Source organism: Siphateles boraxobius, unplaced genomic scaffold (assembly GCF_051911475.1).
Source record: "Siphateles boraxobius isolate OS27281-9 unplaced genomic scaffold, OSU_SipBor_1 19, whole genome shotgun sequence".
Lineage (NCBI taxonomy): Eukaryota > Metazoa > Chordata > Actinopteri > Cypriniformes > Leuciscidae > Siphateles > Siphateles boraxobius.
This window is the reverse complement of record NW_027508799.1, coordinates 28,775,237-28,787,673: the sequence shown is the minus strand read 5'-3', so window position 1 is coordinate 28,787,673 and position 12,437 is coordinate 28,775,237. Positions and strand designations below refer to the sequence as shown.

Genomic DNA, 12,437 nt, shown 5'->3' with positions numbered 1-12,437 from the left:
AAACCCTAATTTATTCTACTTTTCTTTTTCATTTTACTTTTATATTTTAAGTAATTTAGTTGTTTATGCCATATATTTTTAAACATGTCTATATAATTTATTCATCTTTACATCATTTTTAGTTTGTTTTATTAGTACATCAAGTTAAACTAAATGAAAATGAAAATTTTACTTTGTAACTACATGATAAAATCAATTTTTTATATATATTTTTTCAGTTGATGTTTATTTTATTTCAAGAATCAATTTTTATAGATTATTTTTATTTTTAGTGAACTATTATAACCCTGAACATTACATTATAAACATGAATGCACATTCCTGATCTTATTGGTTTAGAGCAAGCTATTTTATAGGAAAGTTATCTTTATGGAAAAAAAATAGCTGTGCCTCTGGAACTCAATCTGTTAATTTGTTAACCCTAAAGCCCAAAATCGTGCTCTATTCTGGGATGATCCAGTGAAATCCTGCTCGATAAATTAAGGTCCCATTCTACCTTTAAATTCTACCTGTTTGACTTGGAAATACTTTGCATTATCCAAGTAAACTGGCAAAAAGATTATTTTCTTGATGTTCATGATATTGGAGGATTAATCTGTTCTTTGTTTACAGGATCTCTTGCAAGAGCACTGCGGTTTGTTCTTTGTGCCTTTGTCATTGGCCATGTTGAACGATGATTCTGCATCCTGTAAGAAAATGGCGGCTCTGGCCATCAAGTCTCTGCTGAATCAGTTGGATTTGCAGCATCAAAACTCCATGTTTAACCTGGTTGACAGCTGGATTACAGACGAGAAGGTGAGTAGGAAAACAATGTTGAAAAAAAAAAGTTCTGCTGAAACGTGTTTGGGCTTTAACAGTTTGTGCTTTTGCAGACGGCTCTGCGGAGACTGGGAGCTCAGGTTTGTGGGCTGTTTGTGGAAGTTGAAGGAGAAAAGTTCAGCCGGAGACTGGATGTCCTGATTCCTCTCATCGAGAAAGAGATCCGCACTTCCAACTTCGAGGACGTGAGTGCAGAGTTTTATACTATGGAGTTCTTTTACATGATTTTGAGTCTGACAATGATATGATCGATCAGATTGAGGAAGAGGAGGATGAGAAGGCTGCTGACAGACTGCTGTTCGGGTACCTCACGCTCATCGTCAAACTCATCAAAGACTGCAGCTTTTTGGAGCTCTACAAACCTGCAGACCTGCTCAACAGCATCTGGGGTATGAACACATTCAGAAATTCAGTGTTTACTGTGTTTTATTTTTATAGTTATTTATGCTTTTTCAGAAATGACCTTTCGTGTAGTGTAGTGTTTAATATATTTGTTTGTGAATGTAAAAGGTCTGCAAAGTTCTATTGATCAATTGATTCTTTCTCTGTAATAATGCAGTTTTGATTTATATGCTGTTGAATGTTTGAAGATCATGTTAGCTTACATGTGTGTAAACAACAACTATCCACTCCTGGGGCCTATACCATGAACCCGGTTTAGGTGGCTAGCCTGATACGTTTCAGTTTAGTTTGCGCCAACCCTGGATTTTAGACATCATGAAAGTTGTTTGGCTTTTAGCAGTGTTCATCGCCATAGTAACTTGCTCTCCACGGCTAACCTGGTCCGGTTCAGGTTATGTTCCAGGCAAGAGGTTGAGAACCGAACTTAGACCAATCAGCTGTGAACAAAGTGACGCATGTCTGATGCGATAAAGTCACTCCACCTGTTTCCACTCCAAATTAAAGATCACTACATAGCAAATGATTTTTAGAGACAAAATCGTCTGGCTTTTAATAATGCTTATTTAGAATAATAATTTTGTATGATTTAGATATTATTTATGTAATTATTGTACCCTTAATCGATCACACATGTACAATTTTAGTTTATCAATTTTTATTACGCACAGTTTAATTGAATAATTATAAATAGTTAATATAAATACACTTTAGAATTAATAGATAAAGCTATAATTTGACCACATGTGAGCTTAAATGGTACATTTTCTCTAACTTTATCAAATGTATAAACTAACTTTACAACTTTTACTTGCACTGATATACATGACTTTTTATTTTAGTTGTCCTCTTTCATAGACAGCTATTTTCTTCTTGCTGTGTAAATTTGTTTAAATTCTTTATATTTTTAAGTCTTGTAATATTCTGCAGAAGAGAGAAGTGAATTGCGCTGCTTCTCTCGTGAGAAATTAATCTCAGTTTCACTCTTTCTCAGCATGTGATTGGTTGTTTGTTACTGATGTCACACCTAAACTCAGGATCAAAGCCTGAGTTGACAGAGAAAGTTGATGATTAGCATGGTTGGATTGGTTTAGTTTTGTCAACTCAAAACTAATCCTGTAACCCTGAGTTTGTTCAACTACCATCATGGTACAAGCCCCAGGTTTATGCAGATCTTTTTCTTTCCTCGTGTTTGGATTCGGAGATGCTTGTACTATTTCAGAACAGTGTAACAGCGCCCCCTACCATGGATTGCCGGAAAAACTCACCAATAGAGGGAAAGCGTTGTCATAAATGACAGAAAATCTCATCAATGGCGGGGAATGAGTTAAATAAACATGCGCTTATGAAGCAGAGATATTGTCATACATCATGCATCATTATTTCTCTCTCTCTCTCCAGGTCATATTGATTCCCATCTGCGTTACCCTCATTCCTGGGTTTGGCTGACCGCCTCTCAGATCTTTGGTTTGCTGTTTGCGGCTCATAAACCCAAGGATCTGTTGGCCTTATGGAGTTCTCAGGAGAATAAAACCATACACCCTGTAGCCACTGTTTTTATCACAGACAACCTTTATCACAAGGCAAGAGTCCGATAATATGCACTTAAACCCCTCGTTTCACAAAAACAAACTTTAATAAATGAATTCCTTTTTTTCCCATTTCTAAACCTTTAGATGAGAGAGCTGGTTCTGTCCTTCTGTTACCAACTGCAGTCTAAGTTCTTGGATATTTCTGCTGGGGAGCAGGTAGAAAATAATGAAATATGTTTGTTGTTGTGTTTTAATTATATTTCTATTTAATAATATTATATAATAATTTGATTTAAATATTATTTTTGTGGATGTTATAATTAGTATGGGGGTTATTATCGTTAAATACAAATAAAACTAATAAAAAAACCTTTCTCTTAATTATCTCTTAAAGCTGAAATAAACTAGAATAAAATATTAGTTGGAAAACCTAAATTAAATAACAAAAGCAAATAATGAAAATTAAAATAAAATGATTTTTTTTTTTTTTAATCAAATTTTAATTCAATATATTAAAATAACTCTTGTTTTTTTTAACAACAGAAAATTTTGATTTTGACAGTGAACCTTAATTTTAAGATTTGAGCTGTATTTTATTAATTATTATTATTATTTTATTTATTTTTTTGTTAGATTCAACCACAGGCCAATATCCATACAGACATTAAAATCCTATCAGACATGATTTTAATGCTGCATTAATGTAAAAAAAAAAAAAAAACTTGAATCGCGTGTTGGGATTGGCTGGCTTGTCTTCGAAGGGAGGAGTTTTGGAGGGTGGGCGTGTGATTGAAGTTACAAAAACTGCTGAAACAAACACAAAAACAAACCGTTCAAAGCATCTGCACTGGTCATCTGATCTGTTGTTGTGTGTTCCTTGATCAGGTGGTGAAGAACTTGCTTTATGTGGCCAAGGTGATCTACCTCATCTCACCAGAGTCAGATACCGTGAATCCAACTGATGAACAGGAGGAGGTAGAGGACGTGGAGGACGAAGCGACAGATACAATGGAGGGGAATGAAGGGGAAGGAGAAGAGGAAGAAACAACAGTTAAAACGGAGGGGAATGAAGGAGAAGAGGAAGATAAGGAGCAGAAGGACAAGCCACCGTCTCTCCTCTGGGTGATGAATAAGCTTTCATTACTGGCCAAAAGAGAAGCAGCAGATGCGCCTAAAGAGCCTTTGAAAGTGGGTGTTAAATCTGTCTTTGTGTTTAGACATGATGTGTCCAAAGAAACTGATTTTTTGAAATTGCTGGCAGATGAATGTCCAGCTCAGTGATTCTGTCATTTTTCTGTTTTTTAGAGAACTTGTGTTTTTAAGTTCTTGGGAGCCATAGCTGTGGATCTCGGAAAAGATCGGCTTGGACCGTATCTGACCACTATCATCGCTCCTCTCTACAGAGAGCTGGACAGCACATATGCAGACCAAAGTCAGTCCTCACACTATCAACAGAAAAAAAACCAAATCTCTTTAGTGATGCTCTTTAATATTTAATAATGATTGCATCAAATTTGATGTATTATTCTGCTTGTTTTTTGTAATGTGTTGTGAAGTGCTACAAGTATTAGAAAGGCGCATTACAAATAAAATTATTAGTATAGTATAATTTTATAATAAGGATCACTTGTTAACATTACTTAATGGATTCACTAACTATGGCCTGTTTTTTTAAGTACTTATCTTTGTTAATAATATTAGTTCGGTTTGTTAGTTCACAGTGCATTAACTAATATTGCCAAATTAAATTTAGAATTTTTAAATAGTTTGTCATTATGAGTTTGTAAATATTGAAATGACCATTGACTAAGATTAATAAAAGGCAATGAACATTAATGAGAAACTAAAAGGAAATATTACTTGAAATAAAATAATAATTGGGAATAAATGGAATAACATAAATTAAAATATAAATATTTTTAGGTAAAATAAATATAACCTGTATTAATCTTTTTAAACATTTTAAATCCCATCAAAAATGCTGACATTATTGGAAGTAAAATAGATATTAATCTATATTAGAATTTCATTCCCTCTACCAGTGACTATACGGCTATTATACGTCTTTTTTGTCTTCCAGACCCCACGCTGAAGAACCTGGCTCAGGAGTTGATCGAGCTGTTGAAGAAGATGGTCGGTCTGCAGCAATTCTCTCTGGCTTTCGCAGCGGTGCAGAAAGAAGCCGCCCAGAGACGAGCTTCACGCAAGAAAGTCAAGGCCGTGCAGGTAAGAACCACTGAGAACTTCTAAATACTGCTCAAGTCTTCCCAGAACATTTGTGTTTTTCTTAAGTGTGTCATTTAAATATTTCGAGACAATTATAAGTAAAGGCCCATTCACACCAAGGGGAAGAAATAGTGATTTGGTTTTAAAAATCGCTCTAAATTTAAAACCATAGCAGTCCACATCACAACTAAAACAATATCGACGGAATAACTTTCAGAATGATGATAAACTTGACAGCCAGAGTCCATCCTGCTTTAAAGTTCTTGCACATTTAAAGTGGCAGACAACAAAACTGGAGCTTGCGCTTACAATAAACAGAGGATATTATTATAGTTAGAACTCTTGATGTGAAAGGGCCTTAAACATTTTTTGGTTAATTTCCAGGTTACACATCTTTATAGCAGAAGTAAGAGTTAAGTAGTGATTATATTCAATTTCGTAAACCATGCATTCTCCCCATATCTTTCCCCCCCAACAGGCTGTTGTAAATCCTGACATAGCTGCAAGAAAGAAGGTAAAGAAGCAGCTCAAGAAAAACGAGGCCAAAAAGAGGAAAATGGAGTTTGTGCGTACAGGACATAAAGCAAAGAAACATAAGAGCAGCTCACTGAGGAACTTGGCCATGCTCAGTTGATCCATTTTGCTGCTGGTTAATGTTTTTTTTTTAGCAAACTAATTCTTCACATGTATACAGTAGAGCGGAGAGGGAGACGGCTAGGGACCCTAGGAACGTTACCTGAACCCTGTTTTCAGTAGTAAGGGGACTTTAGAGTCGATATCAATATATGGATTTGTGCAATGTTTTTAAATAAAAAAACTTTCAAGCCATTGTTTGATGTTCCGCATGATGTAATGTGTTGACTGCATATTTATTTTACAGCCATAACACAGGAGTGCGCTCCCCTGTACACGTGCAAATATAAATATGCCAAATCCAAAGCATACAAATGACAGCTAGTCTTAATTAAATATCTACCATGTAATATTAAAACTGAACTCATATACCAGCTGCAATGATTATTCCAAATCAGGGGAAAAAGGCTAAATTTAAAAAGCAAACACCTTTGAGATTTCAAACGTAGTGGATACAGTTCACCAAAAACGATCAGAAAAGGGGGGAAAAAAAAGTGAAGAGTTCATTCATAGTCCATTCAACGCCGCTCGCCTCACTTCAGTCTCTGTACTACACCGGAGAGAGGAGGTCTTCACACAATAGGAAGATGCAGTCACTGGTCCAAAGGACACCCAATAAGAAGTCTCTGAAGTTCCTATATACAAGATATTTAGTGCATTTACTGCCGGCTCTTCAGTGACTCCACCAGCCTGAAATATTAAAGAACAAGGTGGTATTTGGTAAACACAATGCAAAATATTTGTATTTAAATGTTTAAAAAGGAAATCAAACCTACCATTCCATTGCCTCATCCAGGCCTGTGCCTTTAGTAGCAGATGTCTTGAAGATCTGCCACTTCCGGTCTTTGAGCGCAGGTAAACCGAGAGAGTTGGCCACTTCAGTAGGGGTCATGGCCTGTTCCATGTCCTGCTTATTTGCAAACACCACCAGGATGGCTTTCTTTAGCTCCTCCTCCTGAGAGACAAGAAATATCATGTTCAAATGCACTGATAACAATAGAACGTTACATGATGTAATGGAAACCACATCTGACCAACCTCCAACATGGCCACCAGCTCAGATTTGGAGATTCCCATCCGGTCGCGGTCACTGCTGTCCACCACGTAAATCACTGCATCTGTGTTTGAGTAGTAACACCGCCAGTACGGCCTGGGAAGGAAGAACATCACATCTTCAGCTTTGTTTCTCTTTCTTAATAGAATGCATAGCAAAAGAAATAACTTCTTGCCTGATACTCGTCTGTCCACCGAGGTCCCATACTTGAAACTTCAAGTTCTTGTATGTAACAGTCTCCACGTTAAAACCAATTGCTGAGTGGAAAAAATTGCAAATTAGTCCACAGTGCAGCATGACATGTCAAAAGTTGTGTACATAAATGTCATAAATGCTTACTAGGAATTGTTGTGACCACTTCTCCCACTTGAAGTCTGTACAATATGGTGGTTTTTCCAGCTCCATCCAGACCCAAAATGAGGATTCTCATTTCTCTGGTGCCAAACAGACCAGAGAACAGGCTGGAAAAGAACCCCCCTGTAAAAAAAATCATAATTTTGTGAAAATAACTAAGAGATTTAGAAAAGAAAAGGTTTTCAACATTCTATAACACCATTTTAAATCAACACAACCATCAATGCTATACGCCTATCTCATATAGGATTTATACCAAACACAGTCGAATAAAACACTTATAATTATGAAAACAAAACTCTTTGAGTTTTTCAATAACATGAGTTTAGTTATCCGCAATGCTAACAAACAAACTAGCATCACCAGCGTGATGAACAAACGTCCTTTTGTAAACACGTAAAAAGGCGTGCCGGTAAATTACACTTTAAGATACTGCTAGATGTATAAGCTGTCTATAATATCCAACAGAATATGTTTTAAATCACGTAGACCTACCCATTTTAGATGAAGAACTATATTAGAATTGTCTTTCTGACGGAAAATCCGTGCAAACACTTCCGTGCTCGAGCTACTAAATGACGTGTCACATAGACACGTGCACGAGCATTTTTAGGGCCGATTCACCGTTCACACATTCGACACGCATCTAAACCTACACTGATCGAATCTACTGTTGATGGATACATATTTTTTCAATATAAATTAAAGGCATTCCTCTTATTATTTATGCGTTGAAGCGGGAGTACATGTAAAAAAAAATCTAAATATATTGTGTTTATTGAATTATAGTTTTATTCTCACTTGTCATCTCAAGTTTGTTTAGAAGCACCAGACCTCCATGTTTTGAGGCATTTAAAAAAAACTTAAAACAACTAAAAATGAGGAGGGCCTTAATACTCTCTAAATTACTGACAACATACATGGATTTACCCCCCCTAAAATGTATTTTTATTTATTTGTGTTATAAATAGTTTACATTTGCCTTACATGTTCTTTTTTTCCTTTACGATATGCTGCTTGATCTTATTGTTGATGTTTTTTAACAAACAATATGATAATGCCTGTTTGTTATTTGAAAAGATGTAATAAAGTTAAAAAAAGAGCTTTGGTCACAAACAGGGCCATTATGTGTTGAACATGGGTACTGTAATACAAACCCCTTCAGCAATCCACTTGTTTGTGAGACACATTTGCTGCTGCCGCTGCAGTCACACCACTTTCACAGAACGAGGGTTACCGTCTAGCCACGAAAGAGTCAGTTGTGATTTGATTTTCCAGCACTGTGAATGAAGGCAGACACAGAACACTTAAAAGAGTGTTCTCTTCAAAATTCACTCAGGTTTCATTTGGAAATTTTTAAACAGCAGATCACACTAGAGCATAAATAAATCATAGATGGCCTTACTGTTCACCTTTACTGATCAGTTCATAATTTACTTTGAAAATGTTTTGTCTGTTGTTTCTTTGAATTGTCTTTCATGCGATGAAATGTTAGAGAGCATTTCTTACTTTACTGCGTTAGTGCTATTGAGAGTCAACATCACTGTTTATTGTGTCTAAAAGGTTACGGCTCATGTATGCTGGCTTCCATTTTTTTTTATTAACAAATAATGTAAATATAAAATATCTTTGTATTAGGATTTTATTAAATTGTAGGGCTTATTTTGTTTGTTTTATAGAGAGCTTGGTTAATCAGACAATTTACTACAAACCTTCCTTTTTATTATGCAAATGTGTCATTAAATATCTACATATTTATAAAACTGATCAGAGATCAGGTAAAAACCATATAGACACTGGTTCATGGGTTCAAAGAGATCCCTCACGTGACTTTGGCAGTTTGATACTCGCTCCGAATCACTGGTTCAAAACAAATGACTTGCAAAGGTTTCGAAGCTTCACGAAGCAGTGTTTCTAAACGTCCATCACTTGTACATTCCTGAGTTTAGCTCCAACCTCATTAAAAACACCTGAAGCTAATCAAAGACTTGAGGATTACTAGAAATAAACAAGATATGCTATTTACAAGTGATGCATGTGTTGTAAGTTTGAGTTTGACATGTAATGAATTAATAAAGTTCCTAATCACAGCACTTATGATTGTGTGAACATTTAGTATTTGGTAATATTTCAGTCATTCATTGCTCATTTCAGTAATCTGACTAATTTTTAATAGTTTGATGTACATATGACTCATATAAATGTCATAAAGACATTTTTTCAATCATCTAAAAATGACAGAATTTTTTGTCATACAAATGAACACAGACAATGTAATGTGCAAGAAATTGTTAGGTGATTCATGTTCTTAAGCCAGTAAAATCTGACAAAGTCAAGAACACAAATCCACTCTAATAAAGATTACAAACAGGTGCTCAAACTAAACATAAGAAGAAAGATCAGTGGGCGATCAGCTGCTTATTCTATGTGAAAGTCCCGAGGTCAGTAAATAGCAGGAAATAAAGTTCAAATGAGTTAAAATCACACTATTTCTTACATTCAATTTTTGTCATTGTGAAAGTGGCCCAAATGCCAGCTTTCAGTGAGAAAGCCACAGTGGTGCAGTGGCTAAACAAATGTTGTTTAGAAAATAGATAGAGGCATGGGTTCAAACCCCACTGTTGTTTACATTAAATTAATGTCATTATAACCAACAAAGTGCCACAAACACCAGCCTTGAGTGTGAAAGCTACAGTGGTGCAGTGGCTAATCACACACACTGGTGATGAGGCTGCAATAGAGATGAAGGTTCAAACCCCAGTTCAGCTTTTATATCACGGGTCATCCAGGTGAAAAGTGAAATATAAGTTCCAGCACTTGTCTCAGCAAGAGATCTGTGGCTCACAGGTAAGAGCGCTGCCTCATGGTTTCAGAGGTTGCTGGTTTGATCCCAGCCAGATCTCTGCGATACGAGTGAATGGTGTATGTATGAAGGGGTGGGGATGTTTCGGGTCCCCCCCCGAACCCCATCACAATGTCCAGCAGCGGTTATGCTTCTTGATACAATGAAAACAAAAATTTAGCTGACTAAAAATTTTGGCCCGCCGTCCCTTCCCCACCTATTTAGGTCCATCATTTGCTTTTTAAAGGGGTGACCCTCCAAAAAGAAAATGATGATAACCTACATGTTTAGCGCCAAACAACAACATTCACACGTTACAAGTCTTACCTGTCCATCAGCAGAAGTCCATCTTTACAGTGAATGTCTGTCCACACGTCCCAGATCTCTGCTTCTGATGACTGGACGCTCCAAACACATCCCGTATTCTGTAGAGGAAACATGAATAAACACAGACATTACTCCATTGCACATCAGATTTTAAAAGTTAGTCTAAATAATAGTGCATAAATATAAGATGACATAACTTAATACTGCCTGATAGACATACAAAATATTAAGCACTGCAGCTCTCCTAAAGCATGAAGTAGCAGGAACATCAGAGCTTCTCACTCCAACTGACTCTATTAACAAACATCATTCCAGTAGATTATTGCCTTCAGTAAGAGCAGGTACACTGTAGAATCCATCATTCGGACTTTCCAAAATGAGAAAGGTAAGAAATCTACCCTCACTAGAAAATTGCAGTACAGCATATCAATACAGTACCCAATGAGTACAGTAGTACAGTATTGCCTGTGGACTGTTCTGTAGGACTGTAAAAATAAAGTATGTTTCAAGTATTTGGGAAATGTATTTCTACTTTGTATTCCTACATAGTATTTACAGTATTTTACTATTTGTTTGGCAGAACTGAAAGATTATCAACACAAGGTGATCGGGAACGTGTTCTGTCTCCTGAACAGGAAACTGAAATCATGAACATGTTACATACACCACACACTCATTCCACCAGATCAGATAGACGGCCCAGAGCAGCTCAGGTATGTTGTCATTTGGTAAGTTTCCACAGGGATGCTCTGGTTCGTAACTGGTTCACTGCCCACCCACCCTTTTTAGTTGTTTATCTCCCTCCATATTCTCCATTCCTCAATCCTATTGAGGATTTTTTTTCTGCCTGGAGATGGAAAGTTTTTTTGTATGTAGACCACTGTATGTGCAACTTTGTGTTGGTTGGGATGTACACTGTGTACATTGTTTTTTGTGGGAAAAATTAAATATATTTGTTACCGTGTATTTGTGTGTTCTGAGTATAAAAACAATATTCTCAAATATTTTACAACACACTTATGTATGTACTGTCTGTGAACCAAAAAAATGTCTGAGTCATTATGATGAATGGAGAATAAGTGTTTTCCATTCATCATAGTGTTTTACATTGAGCACAACAGTGTTCAACTGGTTCTTATAAATGTCTATTCATATGATGGTTTGTGTGTCATTTGAAAACAAAATACAATTTTGAGAAGAAATAACATTGTTTTGAATGTAAAGTTTCATTTTGCAGGAGAATTGAGGGGTTTTGCCCATTGTGTGTTTTTTTATTTGTGTGTTTTTTTATTTGTGTGTAGAGTTCTGAGAGAATGAGGAATGCTTTCAGAAAATGCGTGTATACAATCGAGAAAAACTGTAACAGCTGTTAAATGTAACGCAACAACATTTGTTTTTCTAAAGCTGTCAGTGAGTTCAGCATGTAAACACTGTCTCTCTGTGATAAACCTTCATATGAGATGCGACTGCCTTCATACATAATTAGCTGTCGAATAACAAGTTGGGAAACACCATCATCAATATTAATTTTGCTTTTAGTCCATGTGCATTCATTTTGTTGTGTTCAATACAATCCATAATAATAACATGAATCTAAATTAACTGACAGACGAGCCCTGCTATGACATTTTCAGCAGAACTATTTATCAATGACTTTTACAAAACGTAAGGACTTTTATAGCGCGTGCAAGTCATTTTACAAGAGAATGTCACGTTGTGCTGAAGGATAACGTTACTTACTAGTGATACTCGATTCCCGCTTTTTATCGCAGCGGGTTTCTCTGTTGTTGAGCTGGAATATGTGCTGTTTAAAGACATTAAGTATCTCTCACTGAGCTGTTATCTGCCAAATCTGTATTTTAAACTGCACGTGTTGTGGTGACTGTCATCAAGTGGCGTCATGTTGTTGTCAAGCATCCGAAGGTGTCACAGTCAGACTGAACGTCATTCTACTTACGCCGCCTAGTGGAGAGGATGGAAAACTGCACTTCAGTTTCTGTCATACGAGTCGTGTTATAGTGCCGAGAGATTAAACGTTGGTTGAGTTGACGTTTTAACCTAATTCCAAAACATCTCGCCTGCTTTAATATGTGCAAACTCAAAGCAAAAGTCTCTGTTTATTTTGTACACTAAGACTAGGTGAAAAATAAGGTGTTCATCAGCTCCTTCTTGTGGCCAATAAATGTTTCTACATCAATAAATTAAACCACAAAACTGATGACTCGCATAGGTCATAGGAGGACTCGGAGGT

The 12,437-nt window shown here is 36.3% G+C and overlaps 2 protein-coding genes across 6 annotated transcripts in view; one reads left to right on the top strand and one right to left on the bottom strand.

Annotated features, from left to right (window-relative positions):
- The window catches only part of utp20 (UTP20 small subunit processome component), a 32,142-nt gene extending 26,338 nt beyond the window's left edge, over positions 1–5,804 (top strand). For all 4 annotated transcript variants that reach the window (XM_077234764.1, XM_077234763.1, XM_077234761.1 and 1 more), the window contains 9 exons: positions 613–795; positions 873–1,004; positions 1,076–1,208; positions 2,620–2,801; positions 2,895–2,966; positions 3,636–3,938; positions 4,056–4,182; positions 4,831–4,976; positions 5,455–5,804. In XM_077234764.1, coding sequence (XP_077090879.1) covers positions 613–795; positions 873–1,004; positions 1,076–1,208; positions 2,620–2,801; positions 2,895–2,966; positions 3,636–3,938; positions 4,056–4,182; positions 4,831–4,976; positions 5,455–5,610 — 1,434 coding nt within the window. In that variant the 3' untranslated portion in view covers positions 5,611–5,804. The remainder of the gene's footprint in view (positions 1–612; positions 796–872; positions 1,005–1,075; positions 1,209–2,619; positions 2,802–2,894; positions 2,967–3,635; positions 3,939–4,055; positions 4,183–4,830; positions 4,977–5,454) is intronic.
- A 3-nt stretch (positions 5,805–5,807) lies between these two features.
- Positions 5,808–12,132, bottom strand: arl1 (ADP-ribosylation factor-like 1). 2 transcript variants are annotated; one of them, XM_077234773.1, is made up of 8 exons: positions 11,927–12,132; positions 10,187–10,284; positions 8,175–8,297; positions 7,003–7,140; positions 6,839–6,920; positions 6,648–6,759; positions 6,386–6,564; positions 5,808–6,299 (listed from the first exon to the last, which is right to left on the bottom strand). In XM_077234773.1, the coding sequence occupies exons 4-8, from the start codon at positions 7,091–7,093 to the stop codon at positions 6,269–6,271; spliced, it is 495 nt and encodes a 164-aa protein (XP_077090888.1). In that variant the 5' UTR covers positions 7,094–7,140; positions 8,175–8,297; positions 10,187–10,284; positions 11,927–12,132; the 3' UTR covers positions 5,808–6,268. The 2 variants fall into 2 exon arrangements, with proteins under 2 accessions (XP_077090888.1, XP_077090887.1); XM_077234772.1 differs by lacking the exons at positions 8,175–8,297; positions 10,187–10,284; positions 11,927–12,132 and adding an exon at positions 7,513–7,626.
- Between the last annotated feature and the right edge of the window lie 305 nt (positions 12,133–12,437).